Source organism: Magnolia sinica, chromosome 9 (genome assembly GCF_029962835.1).
Source record: "Magnolia sinica isolate HGM2019 chromosome 9, MsV1, whole genome shotgun sequence".
Taxonomy (NCBI): Eukaryota; Viridiplantae; Streptophyta; class Magnoliopsida; order Magnoliales; family Magnoliaceae; genus Magnolia; species Magnolia sinica.
The window spans coordinates 1,252,856-1,275,926 of NC_080581.1; the positions used below are offsets into that span (position 1 = coordinate 1,252,856).

The 23,071-nt window shown below is 40.1% G+C and overlaps 2 protein-coding genes across 5 annotated transcripts; both read left to right on the forward strand.

Moving 5' to 3' along the window:
* Nucleotides 1-1,485: 1,485 nt before the first annotated feature.
* On the forward strand, nucleotides 1,486-11,422 carry LOC131256591 (uncharacterized). Of its 4 annotated transcripts, none has more exons than XM_058257507.1 (9): nucleotides 1,486-1,807; nucleotides 3,192-3,297; nucleotides 6,263-6,459; nucleotides 7,117-7,223; nucleotides 7,469-7,521; nucleotides 8,955-9,292; nucleotides 10,198-10,267; nucleotides 10,385-10,447; nucleotides 11,118-11,422. In XM_058257507.1, the coding sequence occupies exons 1-9, from the start codon at nucleotides 1,668-1,670 to the stop codon at nucleotides 11,301-11,303; spliced, it is 1,260 nt and encodes a 419-aa protein (XP_058113490.1). In that variant the 5' UTR covers nucleotides 1,486-1,667; the 3' UTR covers nucleotides 11,304-11,422. The 4 variants fall into 4 exon arrangements, with proteins under 4 accessions (XP_058113490.1, XP_058113488.1, XP_058113489.1 ...); XM_058257505.1 differs by having other exon boundaries at nucleotides 1,490-1,807; nucleotides 7,430-7,521; XM_058257506.1 differs by having other exon boundaries at nucleotides 1,491-1,807; nucleotides 7,078-7,223.
* Nucleotides 11,423-13,902: 2,480 nt separating this feature from the next.
* LOC131256263 (pollen receptor-like kinase 4) lies at nucleotides 13,903-19,429 on the forward strand. The gene is made up of 3 exons (XM_058257250.1): nucleotides 13,903-14,563; nucleotides 16,000-16,611; nucleotides 18,441-19,429. Exons 1-3 carry the CDS (start codon nucleotides 13,903-13,905, stop codon nucleotides 19,094-19,096), a joined length of 1,929 nt encoding a protein of 642 aa, XP_058113233.1. The 3' UTR covers nucleotides 19,097-19,429.
* The last annotated feature ends 3,642 nt before the right edge of the window (nucleotides 19,430-23,071 follow it).

The following is a 23,071-nucleotide window of genomic DNA, read 5'->3' on the forward strand; positions in this document are numbered from 1 at the left end:
TTACACCCTTGATTTTTACGTGATCCACCTGATGATTATATGAAATCTATTTCAATCATAAGATGCCTTATCAAAATTTATGCATGGTATTCAAAATTCACGCCCATATCGTGATTTAGGTGAGCCATGACAGGAGAAAAAAGAAAAAGAAAATCGAAGTTGCCCTGTACATGGATGGAGTTCATATTTAGGCCCTACCTCTAAAATGAGGTTACACACTGTCGAGCTCTAACATAAGCTTGTTAGATCTGCATTATGAAATTGATGAATCTTCTATGCATTAATAATGGAGGTTCAATATTATAACCTAAAAGTGTACTTAATTGAGAAGACATTTTCGATGCCTTGTCACCAACGGAATGTCTTGATCTTCCACACCTCACACCTTTCAGGAGAACATCTAAATGAAACTAGGGTTTTCTTGCTTGTATTGGTGAGGGGACCAAGACATCTATATATAGACTAGAGAGATAGAAGCTTACTCTTACTCATCGTACTTCTTGCTAGAGTTTCCATGCTGTAAGTTTTCATATCTGACTTAATAATCGAGTATAGGGAGTTTTCATATCTGACTTAATAATCGAGTATAGGGACGCCGATTTAAGCGTTCTACCCCAAACTTATTTACAATAATTACAACTAAAGTGGGATCTACTGAATCACTCAATCTAAATAATTCAATGGTCAGATTTGAGCCGATGATCATGTGTGGCTGACTTGATAGGAGTCTTACAAAGCTCTTATCTCTCCCTTCTTTCGAGCTCCTCCGATCATCCAATAATTGACTCTGCCAAGCAGCTTGAATTTTTATTTATTTTTTTTCATTAGCAGGGATCCACCTCGATGTGAAACCGATCTTGCCTTATGATTCGAAAATCAGACAAATCACCAGCCTCCCAGGATCAGACGACACGGACGCGGATTGCCTCCTACCCCCGGGCAGGGCTCTGTGGGACCTATCGCGATGTAAGTATTTTATCCATGTCGTTCATCGTTTTTCTCAGATCATTTTAAGTATGATCCAAAAAGTGAGCCAGGTCCAAGGCTTAAGTGGACCACAAAGTGGGGATTGAAGTTCCACCATTAAAAACATCTTGGTAGCTTGAGAAGTTTCAGATCAGGCCGATATTTGTTTTTTCACTTCATCCACTTCTACATGACCTTACGAATAGGTTGGATGGTAAAATAATATCACGGTGGCCCTTGGAAAGGTTTCAACGGTGGGTGTCATTATCACTGCAGTTTCCTTTGGTGTGGTCCACTGGAGCTGTGGACCGGCTTCATTCTTAGGATCATATCTTAAAATGATCTGAGAAAATCGATTAACGGCGTGGATAAAAACTTACATCACTGTGGGCCCCACAGAGCCCTGCCCGGACGGAGGGTAGGACGCAATCCGCGTCCCAAGCGACACAGCCGCGTCGAACAATGTGGGCCGGGCTTAGAAAGAGCTTGGCCCGGCCTAAGTCGGCCCGTCGACACCATCTAGAAATAGGGGTATTTACGTCATTTTAACAATCGGTTGCATCTGAAAACGTCCTGAAGAAAACCTCGGGCCCTTCCGCTCCGAACCGAAGCAGCTCTTTTCCTTGCCGCCGCGGGATTTACTGACACTGTTTCCTAAAACAGGCAACGCCGTCAGATTCCAGCGTACTCAAAATGACGAGATGCTGATGAACGGAGGAAGAAAGATATACACGGCGAGAGAACGGATTCGGAGCTCAGCGATGGAAAATCAGGCCCAAAAGAAGGTTTATTTACATTACAACCACACTGACTCGTGCAAATTCTCGAGGTGGACTGCTAGGTAATTTTCCCTCTTTTTTTTTTTCGTTATTTTGATTTATTTTATGGTGCGTTTGGTTGCACCAATTATCATGAAATTTAAATTTCACGATATTTGGTGCGACCAAACGTACCCTGGACGTGAGTTGCCTGCGCCCCCCGCCCACAGGAAGTTCCTGTAGTCGGAAGCTACGTGGGGCCCACCGAGATGTCCGTGAGAAATCCACCCCGTCCATCAGTTTCTCCAGCTCATGTTAGGACATGATTCCAAGAAGGGGTAAGATCCTAGACTTAAGTGGACCACACTAATGGAAACAGTGGGGATGGAATGCCCACCATTGAAACCATCCTGGGGCCTACCGTGATGTTCATATGCCATCAAAACCGTTCATAAGGTCATTCTAACTGGGATGAATCAAAACACAAATATTAGCCTGATCCAAAACTTCTGTGGCACCATAAAGGTTTTGACGGTGGGCGTTCCATCCCCACTGTTTCCTGTAATATGGTCCACTTGAGTTTTGGATCTGCCTCTTTTTTTGGATCATACCCGAACATGAGCTGGAGGAACTGATGGACGGGGTGGGTTTCTTACAGACATCTTGGTGGGCCCCACATAGCTCCAACCTCAGGAACTTCCTGTGGGCGGGGGCACAGGCAACTCATATCTTTGTATAATTCGCAATCTGTTTTGGGAGCTGGGCCAGTAACTTGACCGGGACCTCCAATCATCTGCGCTGCACTTGAACTAGAAACGTGGGACAAAGCTCTATGATCCTAGCCGTTCATCTGGCGGGTCTAGCTGTGAATTGACCGTCATCCTCAAATTGTCAAATGATCCCATGCATTTGGTTGCTGGACCTTTCCTGTTCAGTTCTAACCTTTTCAAGCATTTTCCCCCTCAGTCCATCTGTAGATTGCCAATTGGATGGTTGAGATCTTCCAATCGCTGACAAGTTTTTTAGACTGAGCCATTCACCTGGTGGGTTTGGCTATGGATTGACCATCATCTTCAAATTGTCAAATGATCCAATGCATTTGGTTGCTGGAACTTCTCGTTCAGTTCTAACCGTTTTAAGTATTATTTTTTTCTTCTGTCCATCTGTAGTTTTCCAGTTGGATGGTTAAGATCTTCCTATCATTGACAAGGTTTTAAGACTTGGACAAGTCGTCCGAGTTGACTTGGACTTGGTCGGACCCATCCAGTTCCGCACTGCAAGTCATAATTGAAAATAGGGGGAGACTAGGCCCAACCTGGTCTAGTCGCCAATCAACTCAGGACTGAATGAGTTGGTCTGAGTTGCCAAATCTTAGAACCATAACTTGGTGAGAATTGAACACGCGCAATGGACAGTCTGGATCATGGACTATTCTCTTTATTTTGATCTTTGTATTGGTTTTGGCAGGGAAAGTTATGAGTTTATGTATGGAAGGCCTTGGCAAAGAGTTTCAGATTTCTATTCCAATCTAGTCAATGAGCGTTTGTCGCTATTTGATGTGTTTGGTGTCGATGTAAGTAAATCATAAGTTGATCTTCCTTGATTTCAAATAGCAATTTTGTTAAGTGAAACTTGATTAAGTCTTTACGTTTTGGTGATGTTAGTCTTAGAGATTAGTCTATTGGTTTTGAATTTTGGTGTTTGGGGACATATTGCACCCCCCCCCCCAACAACAACAACAACAAAAGGAAAAAAAAGTAAAACACCACAAATTTTTATTTATTTTTTTTTAATAATGTTTTTGATGTATATTCAATGGTGTATCAGACCATTCTTTGATAAGGATGTTTTCTGTTGGCTTGACATGCGAAAAGTCAATGAATAGGCCCTAATAGAACAAGAATCAAGCATATTAGGGCCCATTTCTATTGAAATGCAACAAGAGGAAGATGAAAAGGAGAAAAAGTGATAGTTCTCCTAGTCTAATTTCTTCCAAAATGGTTCCTTTCGCTTTGATCTATTGAATCTCACTCAGATGTTGTGTTTTGATCCCCAAAGTAGGCCTAGATGTAGTGCAAAATGAGTTTATAAGCTTCCTCCATGGTTGAAGTGAAGACATAAATGAACAAACTGGAGAAAAGTTGGGTGTTTTTCTTTTTCATTCTTTTTTTTTTTGGGTGGAAATGGGGCCTTTTTGCCATATCGGCACTATTGCTTCTTGTGTTAGCATGTATCGGCCACTACGGCCTTTTTTTTTTTAACGGTCCGGTTCACCCCAATATGGCATAATGGGGGTGGTCGAGATGGTTACATTACAATTGTCTCATAATTGATTTTCAAAACCATGATATGGGTGTTTCATCGTCTGATGAAATTGTGATCGTAGAATCCGTAGTGAGAATATGGTCCTTGGGTTTTTCAGTTTTGTACAAGTGAGGCCCGTGGGTCAATTGATCCAGATTGTCCTGACAGGCCCCACTGTGGATGGTCTGTTACCTGAAAGTAATTTTTATTCAATAATGTCACCCTTCAATTGGCAACCTGCAAATAGATGGTTAGGAAAGGAATTGCAGTGGTGGTCCACATTCAACTGAAAAGGGCCAAAAATTGGACATCTTGATTCTACAAATGTGGTGGTTTTTAAGTTACTGTTCATTGAGGTTGGGCCCCATTAGACTAATGGTCTGGATCACAGAGCCATGGGGCAACTTAGCCTTGATGATGCTATGCATATCCTTGGACCAAGTTTCATATAATTTCTCATTCCCCATTGTAAAGTGTGAATGACTAGGCAGTAGGCACAAGGTATCTAATCCTCCTAAAACTGAGAAGTCTGATGTTGTGGATTAGGCTTCAAGCTCCAAGGGTCTTGTTGAGTGTTTCTTTTCTTCTTGATTAGGCTTGTGCTGTTGTTGTTTCCCTGTAGCCCTTTGGGCATTAAAAAAAATAAATCTTCTAATAAAATTTGGTTACCTTTCAAGAATATAAATAAATAAAAACTGAGAGATCCTGATTCCTGTTTAAGGCACCTCCTTCTATGGGTATTTTAGTCACCTTCCCAGGCATTGTGGGCAGGAGTGCTCTTAAAACCATTTTCAAAGGCTTTACAAAAGTGTGAGATCTAATATTTCTAGAAAAAAAAAAAAAAAAAAAGAATTTCTCTAAACCTGTAAATGCTTATTGGTGTCGGTCCAAGGGCCACCATGGTGCCTACCATGTGCTCAATTTTTGGGTTGTTTGCTGTTGATATTTGGGGGCTGAATTTATAGAACTGAAGTTGCTATTTATGGCTTATCTTTTCGATCTGTACATGTTACTTTTAGGCCATTACAATATGGCTAAATCTTAGTAGTTAAGAGTTGTTGCTATTTAGTATGCTTGTGGCAAGAAGGGATATGACGGCTTATGTAGAGCCCAACATCCCTCTTAAAATTCACTTTGATATGATGATCCTAACAAAGTATGCATGAGATCTACTATTTTCTTAAAAGGAAAAAGAAGAAGAAGAAGAGGAATTTCTCTAAATCTGTTAATGCTTATTATGTAGGCCCAAGGCCCACGATGGGGCCTACTATGTGCTAAAATTTTGGATTGTTTGCTATTGATATTTGGGGCTGAATGTCTTGGACTTCATTGCTATGTATGGACGACTATCATTGCTGATTTTGCTGATTCTCTGATGATTTTGGGGGCTTTATTATTATTATTATTAATCTAAACATGCTATATTTAAGCCATTACAATTTGGCTAAATCTTTGTAGATAAAGAGTAGTTGCTACTTAGTATCCTTTGAACTACTGCTGCAACTTGGGTTCAGGTTAGCTCAAACCCAACTGACCTAAGTTCAGGGTTGGGTTGTCAGGAATCATGGGTCAGGTTGGAAAACTCCAACCTGTTTTGAAATTGAGTTGGGTTCTGGTTGAGCAAAGCCGGGTTGGGTTAGATGATTGGACTGGAATGGAAGAATCACATGCAGTGGGGTCAGGAAGGGTCAGTTTGGCTTGGTGTAGCTGTGTAGGGTTGAGTATGTAGGAATTTGGGTTGGGAACCTTGGGTTGGAATTCAGGTTGGGCCAGGTTGCAGGTTGGGTCCTCTTGAGGTTGGATCAGGCTTGGGTTGACCCTCAACCCAATCCAAGTTGCACTTGCACCCCTACTTTGGATAGACCGAGGTTGCTGGAAGGGATATGAAGGCTTACACAATTACTAAGGATGGGGCCTTTGACATGAATGATTGGTAAAACACATTCATAATGCAAACTTAAACAGTTGGGACAAGGCTATAATGATGATGATCTATAACTAAAAGAAATTGTACTAGGAAACGACATGCATAAGTTCTATGCCTAAGCGAGTCTATGCTTATTTGATGATGATCTGCACTAATTGACCACACTTATTTGATGCTGTCAGTACAACTTTACTTGGATGACATGGACAATTCTCATTTTTCATATTTGCCATATCTGCATCATTTATTTTCACAAGTTTCTTATAATAAATTTTTTTTTTTTTTTTTAATTTCTATATTTATTTAGAGGCATTTCTCCACAGAAACTTCCATGCAAGATGCTGATAGAATTTTGGAAGCTTCTGAAGAAACCAAATCAGCGAATGTACCTAGGAAAGAGAGAACTGGAAGGTGGGCGAGACTAACATTTAAAATAGTTCTTTCATACCATGGTGGTTCCTTTGATGGGTGGCAGAAGCAGCCTGGCCTGAACACTGTTCAAGGGTAAGAGGGTTGCTGTTCAAGATTGATCAAGTATTTGCAGCAATTTTTCAAAAGCTTTTGCCACACTATTTATTTATTTATTTATTTATTTTGGGGGTGCATGGTCTAACTTTGACAAAGCCAAGTCAATGGAAAACTTTCTGTTGTTTCCATAAAATTGGAGTCTGGAGCAATTCATGGAGTCTGGTCAGGCTGAATTGACTCAGCTGTCTATTGAGTTGATGCACGAGACTTGAATATTCATTGACACTAGCTCTATTTCCAGAAGAACCAGAACTGTGAGGCTAGCTTCATTGTGAATGGATATAGTAGCCAAGGAGGGTGTGTCAATATCTGCATTATGTATTGAAACATCTTTTCCTTTGCAGCGACGGATCATTTATTCTCCTTTTCCCATTATAGTCGATTTTAGGGCTATCAATTGTCTGGGCTTGGGTTGATTTGGGAGCGGATTTTGAACAAATTGGGTGGGTCTTTTCAATATTTTGATTTGGTCTGCCCGGCGCAGCTCATTAAGAGCCCTAGTGTAGGACTAACCGACCAAGTTCCTTATTCAGCTGATTTCCTTGGATGGTTCTTTGACTGTGTTACTTCTTCATTTCCTTTTTTTTTATCAAGCTTAGTAGAAAAATCACTTGGTAGATTTGTTGATGATAGAAAAGCTCAGCAGCTGAAAGACAAGTCCTTACCAATTGAAGCTAATTCTTTTGTGGCTGGGCGCACTGATAAAGGGGTGACGGCCCTCCAGCAAGTCTGTTCATTCTGTAAGTACCTCCTTGCCATTATTCTATTTGTATATTGACTTCACTTTCACTGACTTTTTGCTGATATCTGGTAATCTTCTTTTCTTTGAAGTTAATTTCTTGAGATATTTATATTTCGGGGGATTATGTAGCTTTCTTTCATAGCATCTCCTTTTAACTTGAAAAATGTTTTGGTACATTTTTTCTCAATGCGGATCCTACTATAGATACTTGGAGAATGGAAGTTAAATGTGGAGATATTGCAGATGCTATCAACAGTGCAGCACCTGGAAACCTCAAAGTCATATCCGTATCCAAGGTAATCTTCTACTTGCATGTACTGAGAGAATCGGTGGGCTGAAATGGATTTGCGTGTGGCAGTTGCTCGAAATCTTCATAGTGGGAACCCTCTAACCAAGGTCCCGCTCCTGCTTCAGGATCCTCACCTGCTCCCATCATTGTCTCATTTTGATGCTCACTATATATATATATATATATATATATATATATATACACACACACACACACACACATATATTTCTATTTTTTATTAAGGGGCTATTTAGATTGGTGGAATCCTTTGGAAATTTGTGGTAATGAAAATGAAAGCAATTTCCACAGATGTGATTTTTTCCCCTATTTGCAAAATCAAGTTTATCTGTGGAAATCGATTTCCATTTCGATGGTTTTCTTCGGCAATTTCTGGTTCCTCAAATACCCCTGTTAAATCCAGATTTCCACAGTTATGAGAGACAGCTTTTACTTCTTGACCATCAACTTTTTATCCATTTCCATAGAAATGACATGTGTCAAAACAAACAGGTTAACAAATATTATTTTCCACACACTTTCCTTTCCTCAGATGTGGGGTTTGGTTTTCCATATGCACTTTAGTTTCCACGAATCCAAACAGGCCCTGAAGGATTGCTATTTACGCCTGCTTTGGCTGCTTGTGGCACTCTTCCTTTCTATGGTTGGTTATACAGCAGTACGATTTGTTATTAGAATAACCAAAAAGTAGAATGAATTGGGGCCACTAGCAGTCAAACTCTCCATAGGTGATCTTAGTCCCTAAAAGACCTGTGGGTCTGGCTCCATGGCTCAGTGGTAGATAGACTCTGTTTCAACACTGAGATCATGGATCGAGTGTCCATGTGGGGTGTGTGTGTGTGTGTGTGGTGTGGGTGTGGGTGTAAAAAACAAAGAACTGTGACTTCTCTGCCACCTCATCCAAATCTTGTCTCCCTACCATCTTGGTTTGTGCAACTAAATTCCATTGGGCTCTACTCTATTATTATTATTGAATAATGATGAGTCTATTAATAAGAAGAAGAGCTACAAGGAGAAGGCCACTCAACTGCTTTCAGGAACTTATCTTATATTTGTGTATACACGTTTTGCTTGCAAGTTGCAACTATCACTGTTCTTAGATGAAACTATTCAAAAGTGTCTACTTCTAAAGGTATTGGCAGTATTATCATCTTTGTTTTTCTGATTCCCAACTTTCAAAATTTCTGTTCTCGCATATTCTCTCATTGTCATTTCTACTTTCATGTTATTGGATGACTACTGTTTTTTCCACTTCTCCATGTCAGCCAATGGTCCTTGGATTCTTGCCGTCTCCTTCGACTAACACGGATTCAACACATTTTTCTCTTGCAGTTGCATCATCTGATTTCTTCTTCTTCATCATCTTGTTCTTCTTTTTCTCCCTCTCTCTCTCTCTCTCTCTCTCTCTCTCTCTCTCTCTAGGTTTCACGAGAATTTCATCCTAATTTCTCAGCTAAATGGAGACATTATTTCTATATATTCCCCCTCAATGACATTGAGAGAGAGGAAAAAAATGAGAGTGGAAGTGATGGTGATGGTACGAGCTCTTTTGGGCATGATGATGAGCTTAAAAGGGAATGGACCGAACATGTTGAAGAGAATGGAGAATTCGTTACAGGTGACAATGAGGACGAATTAGATACTGGAAACAAGCCAAGAAGCTTCAGTGTGAGCAGGGTTAACCAACTTCTACAACAGCTAGAGGGGAAGTCCCTATCCTACAAGATGTTTGCACGGGATACCAAAGCTTCAAGAAGCACGTAAGACTCGCCAACTTTCTTTTCCCTTCTCCCTGATGTTCCCTTGCATACATACGCTCTTTCTTCCCTCACATAGTCACATGTACACCCGTAAGCGCATTAAGTCAAATGTGTACTATGCTAAATGTTGGAACGTTGGGGGTTTGCCTTTTTAAGCGTCGGAAATCAGTGACCCATTTAGCCTGGGTAACATGGAATGTACTTTTGGTCATGTTATTTTATCCTAATTGGGTCATATGCACTGGGCATGTTTAGAAACTCAACCTCATGGCCGCAACACAAGGTACCATCCTATGGAGTTACAGGCTTAACACTGAAGGGCTTGTTTGGAATTATGGGAAAAAAAGAGCGGAAACTATGTTTCTCTGGAAGCAACATTTCTAGGAAATTGTGGGAAAGTACAAGCCGTTTCCTAGACTGTTTTTCAGATGCCGGGTTTCCTGTTTGTTTTGAACAGGGAACTTCCCTGTATGGTACCTAATCTGTACATGTGGAGCCCATATTTGGTTTATCCAAGCCCTTGATCTGATATCCCCTATCATGGATGAACCATGATATAAAAAATCCGCCAACAAAATAAAAAATAAAAAATCAGGCACTCCAAGTTAATATATAAGCATTTAATCAGACTTCAAGTTCAGGCTAGGTTAATGCTGAATTGGGTCCTCTGGCTTGTGCCGAATGCTTTCCACACTCATCCGGGTCTGCGGTTCAACATTGAGGTCTTGGGTTTGAGTCCAGCTTACATATCACACACACACACAAAAAGAAGAGAGAGAGAGAGAGAGAGAGAGAGAGAGAGAGAGAGAGAGAGAGAGAGAAGAAGAAGAAGAAGAAGAAGAACAAGAAAAAAGAAAGAAGGAAAAAAAGAATAGGCAAGCTAACTGCATTTTGTTGTATTTCAGAGGTCCACCAACAGAGTGTTTTGTCTACCATGCTCGGGCTGTGGAAGCCAGATTACCTAGTGCTGAAGAGGTATCTTGTTGCTGTCAACTACACAAGCACATTAACTGTTGGAAAATCATCTAATAATCAAATGCCCAAAACAATTGTGTCCCCGCACTAACGGAATGAGCCTTTTTTTTTTCCCAGGCAAATGCAAGTGGACTGAATGTAATGTGTGTGGAGCTGGTTGCAAATCGATTCTTGCGCAGGGTAATGGCTCACTTCTTAGGCAGTCTTTTTAGTGTTTTTTGCTTTCCTCATTGTTACTATTATTTCTTATTACATCCGTGGATACAAAAGTACAACTTAGTTTTATTGTCAAAGAAAAAATAAATGAAAATATTTTCTTTTCTTTTTTTCTAATAAAATTCTCAATACTAAAAAAAAACTGAAATTTGTTTGAAGATTGTGGGAAACCTTTTCTAAATAACCGGAAGTGGTGATTCTTTATGCACTAACTCTTTCCTTTGTGTACTATTCTTGGATATATGGTCTTCTAAATTTTACTGGCTGTTACAGCTAATCTGTTGTCCCTGGTCTCAAATCATACACCTCTATGAATCGGGACCATTCATCCTTGGGCCCCAACTTTGATGGGGCTGTATCTCCAAAATTCCATTGATGGGATGATATTAATTGTTCAGTGCAGGACTTTGGTTTATCAAATGTGAACAGTTGTTCTTTTCATGCAACACTGATTAGATGATCCGGATCATGCGATTGGAATCTTTTTGGGCTTTGCATCTTGTAGTTGAAGGCCAATGGATGAATGGCTGGGATAGCATAGTCTATCAAAAGAGAACTTTCCCTTATTAAGATTATTCAGATCGTTGAGAAACTCTTAACTAAAATCCCATTTTGATTATTATGTTATATGCAGATGGTTCGAGTGCTTGTTGCGACAACCATAAGAGAGGCAGCTGCAGGTGCGGATTGTGATGCATTGCTTAGGTTGATGGATGCCACATGCAGACGTGCCACAGCCCCACCAGCACCGCCCGATGGCCTTTGCCTTCTCAACGCGGGTTATCAAGAATTCAAGCAAGAATACTGTCTAATCGTTTAGCTGTTTTTATTTTTATTTTTAGTATATATTTAACCAGTTTTTCAGCAAAAGATGTAGTTGCACAGATGTTTATTTAATTTGATTACACCATTGTTACTTGAATTACCTATCTGGCCTTACATTCTCTGATCTGAATTGAGCTCTCTGGATTATATGTCATTTCCGGTCCGGATTTGCCATTTTTACCTATCAATACTCTTTAGTGAATTCAAGGTTAAGAAAGAAAATACAGGAACAGTTAACATCAAGAAAAAGGCCAAAATATTTCATATTTGTGGTCTTCAATTCTGGGAGAGTTTTGGTGTGTTGGCCATCCAATGTATGGTCCATCATCTCAACAGTTTGGATCACTTTATGGTGGACCCCACGTTGCGTACAGGCACTTTGACTTCTGACTGGTGCCTGCGGACACGATTTGGCTAGTGACTCCAACACCAGCCAGCTAGCTGGTGTCTAACCTCTGTGGGCCCCACCATGAGGTATGTGTTTTATCCATCCATTTTACTAGCATATTTTAGGACGAGCCAAGAAATGAGGCAGATCCAAATAACAGGTGGACCACACTATAAGAAAATAGTATTGCTTGTTGATTGAACGTCTGCAGTTAAAAACTTCCTAGGGTCCACTGTAATATATGTTTGCCATCCAAACGGTTTCTTGTGGTGTAGTCCACCTGTGATTTTGGAGTTGCCTTTATTTTGGGCCCATGTCTTAAAATAAGCTGGCAAAATGGATGGACGGCCTGGATAAAACACATACATCATGGTGAGGCCTACAACTTTGACAACAGCCGGAGGGCCGGTGTTGGGTGGCTAGCCAAACCACGCCCCGTGCTGCGTCCGTCATAAATTCTACTAACGTACCAATCATGGGCAATCATTTTTCATTGTTTAGGCTGCGTTTGGTTGCACCAAATATCATGATTTTTCAGGTTTTGTTGCACCAAATTATATTTGATTAATCATGAAATATCAGGAAATTTCATGATATTTGGTGCAACCAAACACAGCAGTCGCGAATGTCTCCTGATAACCCTTCAATTTTTATTGGTGAAATCCAGATGGGACTACCCCATGGATTTGAAACCCCCTGGATTTGAAATTCTCTTGTTGTGTTTAGCACCCTTGATTGAGAATCTCCTATAATTTAAAAGTAGCTATGTATAGTGTATTTACAGGGGTTTGAAATTAATTAGTAAATCAACTTTAATATGTGGAATTTTAGTGTAAGTATGTAATGTTTGACATATGGGTTATAATAAGCCCATTGAAATATATACTTTACCCGAAATTGATGAAATTCAATGTCTCCGATGGACTGCAAGCACAAGATCACATTTGAGTAACTAACCAGCAAATTTTAACCATTGACTTACATGGACAATGTTTGGACGGCGCAAATCATTGTATTAAAGTAATTATAGTGATGCAATTGATAATTTGTTTTGGGACATCATTAGTGGCCCATGTATCCAATATATTAATAACCTAGTAATACACATATTACAAATGCAACTCTTGAAAGGATCTTAGGTGCAATCTAAGCTTTCATCTTGGATTTCAAACCCCTCTTTAAGGGAATTTGAAACTCCCTGGATTTGAAACCCCTACCAGGGGATTTGCAATCCCCTCAAATCCATGGTGCCAAACGACCCCTAATCAATTTGTGGAGGGTGAGTGGTGGCCTAAAAAGGGTGTAAACAGGTGGCCCCCACATATAGCAACGGCATGCTCAAGATTAGATTATGAAAGCTCCTACCTGTGGGCCATCTAACACTTGCCCACAATAAGAATCAATAAATAGATGGTACAACTGGATAATCCACCCCAAAAATAAATAACTAAATAAAATAATAAAAATAAAAGAAAATTCAAGGCCCTCCTTAGATTTCTCTTGAAACAGCTAATGATAGATACAAACATCCAAGCTAGGAGGACTCCGTCAATCTCTCCATTCTCTGTCCCAAATCATCCCCTTCCCCTTATTTTCGCCTTCCCAAATTCTCTTCTCCCACTTTCCCCTCTCCAAATCCTTGCCATTGCAATTCTCCGGTGGCCGCCTCAAAACACTTTTCAAAAAAACCTTAGTTGTTTCTTCCCACCCAGATTAAATCCTAGCCGTTGATAAAAAAGAAGAAGGGTTATAAAGAAATTCTCTATTTTCTTCTCGTAACCGGATGATTCTTAGTGTTTCACGCATAGTGAACATTGAGAAATATCCAGAAACTCATTCCCATCTTAGAAAAAAGAATGAATTGATTTTGTAGAATTTCCAAAATACTTTTGGAGATTTCTCATGTTCCAATAATAATTGGGACATCGAGGAATATCCATAAAGCCATTTCAAGAATCAAATTAGAAATATATCTCGTAGGATTCTCAAGAAATTCTCCAATCTCTTCCATAATTGGATGATTCTCGTGTTCCATAATTAATTGGAACACGAAGAAATATCCAAAAAATCAATTCAAAATCAATCTGATTCTATCTCTATTTCAAAACTCAAGAGAAAAAGAACAAATTGATCTTACATTCTCCAATTTCTTCGTGGGCATGGGATATAATTGAATTAATCTAATTCAATCTTTATTTTCTTAATCATGGCCAATCACCACAACTCGGCCCGGTGCATCATCATACTCGTTATCTGCATACATGCCATGTCATTATATGTAATGGGTGTGAACGAAGTCGATATACTCATAAAGTTCAAGGGCTCGATAGGCAACAATGCAGCATTGCATGACTGGAACACTAGCTCGACCCCATGCATATCAAATGCTACAAGGTGGGTCGGTGTGCTTTGCTACAAGAGGCGTGTGTGGGGGCTGCAACTCGAGAACATGGGCCTGACGGGTCCTGTCGATCTCAGCATGCTAATGGACTTGGAATCCCTGCGGACCGTGAGCTTACAGAACAACGACCTCGATGGTCCGATGCCGGAAATAAAGAAGCTACGAGGATTGAAATCGGTGTTCTTATCGGGTAACAAGTTCTCAGGCAGTATTCCGGCAGATGCGTTTGATGGGATGGGATGGTTGAAGAAGGTGTATTTATCAAGGAACCAGTTCTCGGGTCCGATTCCTACGTCGCTTTCTCGGCTGTCTCGGCTTCTAGTTCTTAGGTTGGAGATGAACCAGTTCGAAGGAAAGATACCAGATTTTCCACAACCGGAGTTGAGAGGGGTGAATGTATCTCATAATGAATTGGACGGTCGGATTCCGTTGGGTCTAAGCAAAATGGATCCAAGCTCATTTATAGGTAAGCCATTGTGGTCATTTATCATCAGGAATACTACTATTGGAATTATGATTTATGTGGGTGCGTTTGGTTGCACCAATATCATGATATTTCATGCCAATTAGACTTTAAATTTTTATTTTTATTTTTTTCACGCACACGCCACCACATACTCACGCCGTAGTGGGATTTCATCACCTATGGGGTACTCGAACCCTCAACCAGGTGTTGAAACTCCTGAGAGTCTGCCACCGGAGTAAGAGTCATGCCAATTAGACTTATTAATTAGGAAATTTCGTGATTGATGATGCAACCAAACGCACAAAGTCATTTTTTTATTATTTATTTTTGGATGGTTTGGTGATGTGTGAAGGTCAAAGGAAATGCAGTATCTCATTTGGGATTTTATTAATGATGTTCCTGTAATCAGAACCGTTCATGTTCTGCATGGTATCGTAGATGGGCCTCATCAGAAAGAAGTTTTACGATTAAGGTGGGCCTCAAAGGGCCTAAAACTACCTAGATGGGTGGTGTTGGGGTCACCACCCAATTCCTCATTTATAATTTGTGGAGTAGAATGAGAGCCACGGAAGATTTCTTTTTAACGGCTCACAGGAAGGTTTTGATGGGGGGAGTTCAATCACCACTTTTTTTCTGTGGTGTGATCCGTTGAGATTTTGATCTGCTTCATTTTTTGGATTCATGCATTAAATGAGCTGGCAAAACGGATGGACGGCGTGGATATAAAACAGATACATCATGGTGGGCTCAACAGCGCCCAACACCACTAGATGGGGGTGTTGGGGAATCAAGGACCGTTCAAAATAGCTGTCAGAAGATGGACGGTTACATTCGTCAGACCATATCTCCACGTGGACACTGGGGAATATGATCATAGTTCGTTTTGCCACACGTTTTCCGGTTTAAACAATCCATTTACGAGCCACGCACCTGTGTTAGTTTTGCACCATTTAAAATATAGTTATCACTTTCAGAACGTTAACATGACATAGTTTTATAGCAATCCAGACCGTCCAAATTTCTGACCCGACTGTGGATGAAGGACAACTTAAAAATTTCCACACTTAATATCATCAGATTTCCCCTTCAAATTTGGACCACTCACTATTTTTCTTTAACCATCAATTACATGGCCCACATCCAAATGATCAGAACCGTCCATCTTTTAGACTTTAAGCTATACACTCCTCGCTAAGAACATACACCGAACGTACGATCTTGGCCATTATTAACTGAACTTGTAACAATAAAAAGAAAAACTTCAATGGCTCACATTCAATTCTAAAAATCAAATGTTAGTATCATCAATAAACAGTAATTATGGTATAGTAGCTTATTTATGGTAGTAATGAAAACATGGACGGTTCAAATCGTCAGATCATCTAAACATGTACCCCACTTTCATTTTTCCTAACTTACTTCCTCCGCTACCACAGGCAACAAAGATCTATGTGGGGAACCTCTGGAAACGCCATGTAAGCCCGCCAAGAAGCCGTTGTCAGCCCTACTGATCTTCCTCATCGTGATCGCCGTAGCAGTCGTTCTGGCAGTCATCGGCGCTATATTCTTCCTCTGCCGTCGAGGTGGTGGGTCCCAAAACGCATCGCATCCGTCGGTTGAGATCTCACCAAGCAGACGAAATAAGGGGGGCTACGGAGAAGATCAGATGCAACATGGGTCCTCTATTACAAGGTTGGGTAGCAAGAAGGCCCGAAAAGAAACAGATTTTGGACGGCTGACGTTTGTTAAGGAAGGTAGAGAGAGATTTGAGCTGCAGGATTTGCTGAGAGCTTCAGCTGAGGTGTTGGGGTGTGGGAACTTTGGGTCCTCTTATAAGGCAACGCTCTTGAGTGGGCCATCAGTGGTTGTTAAGAGGTTTAGGGAAATGAACGGTGTAGGAAGAGAGGAGTTTGAAGAGCATATGAGGAGGTTGGGAAGATTGGCCCACCCTAACTTACTACCTTTGCTGTCCTTCTATTACAGAAAGGAGGAGAAGCTGTTGGTTACTGATTTTATTGATGGTGGAAGCTTGGTGCAATTGCTGCATGGTAAGCTATTTTCTACATTGCATGCATGCATGCATGGATTATTATGTTTTTTACGTGCTCATGACATAACGTGATATCTATGTTTCTCTAGGGATGTTTGATAATTCCATACGTGGACGCATGTGTCAGATCTGAGCTTTCCATCAGGTTGGCATAAAAAAACATATTTGAATCGCTGGAAAGAAAGTTTCAGCCGTCAGATTAAACAGAGCTATGCTTACACGCGTGTGAAGTAAAGCTCATGTACATGCCATACATGTGCCAGTATGGAACACATGTGCGAGATCTAATCCATCCATCAGGTTTCTTCCTACCTTCTTCGTGTTTTCCCTGGTCCGCTCAGCATATGGGCATCACTATTGAAGGAAACATGTGGATGGTTAGAAAATTTCACAGAGTTTTTGAGAGAAGTACATTTGTTTTACAAACTGTGGCCCATATGACTGGTGGATCAATCTGATTCTTGGTCTAAACCATCAATGTAAAGGTATCGTTCTGATGGATGGATTGGATCTTGGATCAATCATGCCATGCTGGCACATGAGTGGCCTGTACTTGAGCTTTATTGCATACGCGTGTGGGCTTAGCAAAGCTCTATATATTGTGCCCCACCTGAGCAGTGAAAGAGTCTGATCTTTCAGACAGAAGATCTAAGCCGTATTTCAACCTTATGGAACGCTCAAAATTGCACGTGTGGGCACATGTGGATATGCACGGCACTACACGCGTGTGAAATGAGCAACATGTGTTAATAATCGGATCCATGCCATGTCTTAGAAATCAGTAGATGTAGTGATAAGGTGGGTCACATGCCCATAAATAAATGAATGGTTAAGAATAAATCACCCATGTCCAAAATGTACACTGGCTTGCAGCCCACCTTATGATTAGATATTTGTGATTCTCAGGACATGGAATATCTACAAAATAAGGATCGTGTGATAAGCGTCTCCGGTTACTCACACGTTTTCAGTGTTTCCACGTGCGAGCCGACCTAGCAATTCCCATGTTCTTCTTTAGCCTGTGCATGCACTTTACGTATGCATAAGGTCTGTATGCTATTAGGGTGGCATGTGGTTCATGTCATGCATGTTAGCTGTGACATGATCTTATGTTCACATAAGAACTCACATGCATGCATGCTATATATACTTAGTAATTCATATCTTGCATGTATATCAACTTCCCATGCTTCGGAGTAACTTGGATAAATAGCCACGTGGCCCTCTTGATCCTGACCATTTGTGGTGGAGACCTGGGTAATTACCATAATGATCTGCTAATCCAGATCTTTAAACTCGTTTTAACATATTAAGATATTATAAATGATATTTATTTTATAAAATCCATCTTCAACCGTTCAAATCAAAGGTTTAATGCAGATTAGTGCTTCCCAAGTTGGCGTTTCTCTTTGGGTATTGAAGATCCGACCGTCGCAATGGTGGATCATATTCTATAAAAGGGGAGTGGTAAGAAAACACAAGAAAAGCTCAAGAAATTCCAGTCTCACAAGACTCTCCCTCTTCGATTTTGGAGATGTTGGACCGTCCATATATATCTCTAAAAATTTCATCAATCTCTATTATTATTATTATTATTATTTTTTATCAACTGATGTATACCAAGTAGCATCACCACATGCATGTGATTCATGTCATGAAATTTCATTACATTTCACTATTGAATGCATATGTGTCCATGTTACATGTCATCATCCAAAGAAAAACATGACCCACCTCGTTGAAAACGAACATATGCACACCTTTACATACATTCACCATTTTTAGAAATGTTTCACTCACTAGCTCATTGCACCATGTCATGCTCAGGCAACCCGACTCCGGAACGGCCGACGCTCGACTGGCCGGCACGTTTGAAGATCATCAAAGGCATAGCTAGGGGGCTGAATTACCTGTATGATGCACTCCTTACACTAACTCTACCACATGGCCACCTGAAATCCTCCAATGTGCTACTCAGCGAATCGCTCGAGCCTCTCCTAACCGACTACGGCTTAGAGCCGGTGATGAGCAAAGGGCCTGCCACGCAACTCATGGTGGCCTACAAGTCCCCGGAACACGCCCAATTCGAACAAGTCACGAGAAAGAGCGACGTATGGAGCCTGGGGATACTGATACTGGAGATACTGACCGGCAAGTTCCCGTCCGAAAACCTCCAGCCAGTGAAGGGGAGTGTGGAATTGGCGATTTGGATCAACTCAGTTGGGAGGGAGGAGTGGACAAATGAGGTGTTTGATAAGGAGATGGAGTGGAATAAGAGTAATGAAGGTGAGATGTTGAAGTTGTTGGAGATTGGGATGGCTTGCTGTGAGAAGGAAGTTGAGAAGAGGTGGGATTTAAGAGAGGCTGTTGAGAGGATTCAAGAGTTGAGAGAGAGAGGTCAGGAAGATAACTCAACTTCTAGTGAAGGGGATGAGTATTACAGTACCTCTAGAGGGATGTCTCAGGGAGAGATCTCTTTCTGAATCATTGAGTGGGGGTGATTCTGTAAATGGTGAGCTTGGATTTTTATTGGGGTTGGAGGATTTGAAGGTGGAATTGGTTTTAACGGTTTGGATTTTCCTCTGTTGGGTGGTGGACGGTTTGTTGGGGTGGCAAATGAGGTGGGCCTTTTAAGGGGTTTGTGATGGAATGTATTGTGAGTTGGGATTAAAAAAAAAAAAAAACCCTTCTTTATTTTACTTTTTTTCTTTTCCTTTTTCTTCACTTTAAACGTTTGTATGTTCATATGGATAGGTAGGATCATGAGACAAAGTGACGAAGGTTTCAGTCCTTACAGTGATGCTCTCTGTATTTGTGTGTGGTAAATGGGCCCCACCGTGATGTGTAATAGACATCCATTCCATATATCAGATGTATCCTTCCATGATGAGCAATGGGCCTAAAAATCAGGGCAATCCATGACTTAGGTGGGCCACACCACATAAAAAAGTTGAGAGTTGATGCATGCCTTTTGAAACCTTCTTGATTGTATATAAGCCCGGTGGGATGTGGTTTAGACATCTAGCCCATTCATTGCGTGTGTCCCAATTGGATGAGGTGTCATACCAAATTTAAAGCCATTCCAAAACTGGGGTGGGCCCAACCAACTACTTTTTAGATGTTTTAGTCATGATTTTCCACGGTTTTAGATGGTGGGGCCCACCTGAATTTCGGATTATGCTGATTTTTTGTGCATTCCATAACTTACTCTTTTAGTTCGAACAATCCATTTGCTACAGAATACTTGGATGATTATCATTGGTTATCGGTGTGATTTTAGATCTATGCTCCATTCACAATGGGACCCGCATTTTCAACGGGCTTGATAACTGCACGTCAATGCCACATATAAGGGTGATAAGTAAAACAAATGTAGGAGTCGTGCATTTTCCCACAAGTAGTGCTCCCACGTGGCCTTCCGTTAATGACATGGGCGGACAGGATTGAAGAACACGCATGCCACACGCTCGGCGGATGAATTACCACCAGTTAGACCAGAGTCTAGCATTTTTCAACCGTACGCGGATTGCCTGGTATAAAGACTCTCTGGGGCTCACCTTGATGTGTATGTTATATCCACACCTTCCATCCGTTTTGCCAACTGATTTTAGGGCATGAAATGTGAACGCCCTCTTGGCATGTATACATGCATAATGAAGCCTTTTTTGTTTTTTTGTTTTTTTTTCCTCATTTTAATTTAATTTAAGTGCGGGGTTGACTCAAAGGTAAAAGTATATTTTACTTGTAGTCTCCACTAATTTTAAAAATTTTCAAAATTTATAACTGACTAGAAATAGTAGAATCACTTAAAATCAGAAAATCACAAGACTCTAATTTAGGTGACTCCCACAGTTGGCCTCTGATCATAAATTCTAAATAAAGGCCTCAATTTCGAAAAATGAAGAAATTAGACATCATTTCCACCTATACAATTAATACACAATCTCTACTTTATATGACTATACGATTTTTAAAGGGATTTAGAAGAATTTCGATGTCACTGCGTTTGGTTATACTTCGCATAAAGTTTAAGACTCTGGATAGGCTAAAAAAAAACAAAACAACTACCTTCACTATGCAGGGTTTAAGACTCCAGGTAGACAACAAGAAAATAAATGAAATTTAAGCTTACTCTATAGGATTTAAGACCCTAAGTAAACAAATAAAATAAAAAACAAGTATTTAGGAGAGAGTATTGCAGAATTAAAATAAAAAGGTGGGTGCACGTACTGTTGGTGTTCCGGTATTTGCAAAATAAAATATAACTTTATTTGATATATACATGAGAAGTAAAATGAAAAACTAGACATCTCTTCTTTTTTTTTTTTTTTTTCCAAAAGGAATGTCCAGATATTTCAAATTATGGCCTTACTCATTAACTTCAATATCTTTTTCGACTTTAACTTTGATCGGACATAAGATCGGGCAATAACGAAGTCCTTAAAAATGACAAAGGGTTGAAAGAAACTAAGTACATGCAGTTTAAAAAAGATGGGCACGCCATAGCTAAATCATCTTTAAGGGATCAGTAATACAAATCCCTACAGTGCTGTCACTCCTCTAACCCTTCTGCTTTCTCTGAAACTTCCTCTCTTCCCATTGTTTGCAATAAGGCAACTGGCAACTACAAGTAAGGATTATAACGTGGATCAGATCATGCCAAACTAAGGCCACAAAAACAGTTGCAGGTTCGGGTGCAGCATCTAGGGGTTGCGACGACCTCCAAAGGGAGTGTAGGGGGTAGACCTAGAAACGATTGGCCGAGAACCGTTTTTGTGGAAAAACGACATTTGACAATCTGTTCTCGCAAGGAATCGACTACACAAGTTCGTTTATAGGTTGTATGGCCTTTTCCAAATTTGATGGCATATCGTTAGTGTTTTTGAGAATTGCGCCCCCCTTTAATTTCGACACTCAGCACGTCCCAGTGACGACCAATCCATTCCAATGGCTATCTTCAGGGGCGTGCAATATGTTATATGGGTACTATTGCTTGGTGGTCATCCAACGTTAATGAATAAGATTAAATTATGTTTAAGGTAAAGTATCTACATGAATCAAAAAAGGAAGAAGCATATTTAAATCTTCGGCGGACCACACTACAGGTAATAATGGTGTTGAACGCCTACCGTTAAAAACTTCTTGGGGCCACAAAAGTTGTAACACCCAGATTTTTGTTAACTTGAGAATTGGACAATTTTGGGCGTTACCTTTGGTTTCTTGATTCATGTGCTTCTCCCTGCATGTATTCACACATGTTTGGAACCAAATGGAGTGATTTTAGGTCTACCAAAATCGCTTGATCGAGTGGAAGTTGTGAGTTTTGGAGAACATGGATACACCCCGACGGTGCCACCTTGAAAATAGATGTTTTTGGGGTAGTGGGGGCACGGTGCCACCATGAAAAATGAGTGTTTTTGAGCAGTGGTCAACGGTGTCACCATAGAACCCACGATGCTAATGTTACCCTATGTTCATCAACGGATAATATTATTCAACAATAGATAACTTCATAGCACTAACTTCAAAAATATGTATCTTATTCAATATAACTCTGATTGAGGTGATTCAAAAACCAAATTGAATATTAATGAGTTTAGTTTTATAAAAATAATAATAAATAAAAACTGTGTAGAAAATTGTTGATTTCGGACAGCTAGTACTTTTAGAATTTTTAGAATTTTTCTATAACTTGAAATGGACCAAAATTTGGTAGGGGCAAAAGTAAACTTGATGATGAATTACGAAAAGAATTATAAAAATAATTCAGTAACCAAAAATATCAAAAATATTACAAGCAATAAGCTCGTTAAAATTGAAAACTTCTACAACTCCAAGTTATCGATGGACCGGACTTATTTTTTTAATCTTAGAGTTTTAGTATTAAATGTCTTCTCGGGAATTCCTTCTAATCATGCCAGTAATCATCCTATGTGATTAAATTAGTTTTTTTTTTTTTTTTTGTATATTTTACTATTCTGAATAATTTACAATTTAGTCGAATTAGTATTCTTATTTAAGGTGATTAGAGCCGAATTATCATTTTCTCTAATTACAAATGTCTTGTGTCATAAACTTAGGTAATCCAAGCCTAATTAATCGCACACGATAAATTTCATTAATTGTTTTGTTCTATAAATGCCCAAATTAACTAAACAAGGTTTAAACATCTCATTAGTGAGTTGATAAACTCGAAACTATAAAAAGACGTTAGTTTTGACGGGCTTGATGTCCATAGAGGGATATTGAGCCAAGGTCGCACCCCAAATCATTTGATTTGGACCGGCAAGATGAACACATTAGATGTGTGAATACCCTTGGGATTTGTCAAGAACTTATGTTGGTTGTCCCTGTATGATTTTTACCAAAGCTGTGGCTTTCGGACTATACTGTTTCTTATATTTTTCTTGACATGCACAATACGATCATAAGGTGTACCAATAGGTAAACAGTTAAGG

Coding starts and splice junctions, on each gene's coding strand:
- LOC131256263 (XM_058257250.1), top strand. CDS start 13,903: ATGGCCAATCACCACAACTCGGCCCGGTGCATCATCATACTCGTTATC. Junction 14,564..15,999: donor GGATCCAAGCTCATTTATAG/GTAAGCCATTGT, acceptor CCGCTACCACAG/GCAACAAAGATCTATGTGGG. Junction 16,612..18,440: donor CTTGGTGCAATTGCTGCATG/GTAAGCTATTTT, acceptor TGTCATGCTCAG/GCAACCCGACTCCGGAACGG.
- LOC131256591 (XM_058257503.1), top strand. CDS start 1,668: ATGCTGATGAACGGAGGAAGAAAGATATACACGGCGAGAGAACGGATT. Junction 7,224..7,429: donor CCAGCAAGTCTGTTCATTCT/GTAAGTACCTCC, acceptor ATCCTACTATAG/ATACTTGGAGAATGGAAGTT. Junction 7,522..8,954: donor AAGTCATATCCGTATCCAAG/GTAATCTTCTAC, acceptor CTCTCTCTCTAG/GTTTCACGAGAATTTCATCC.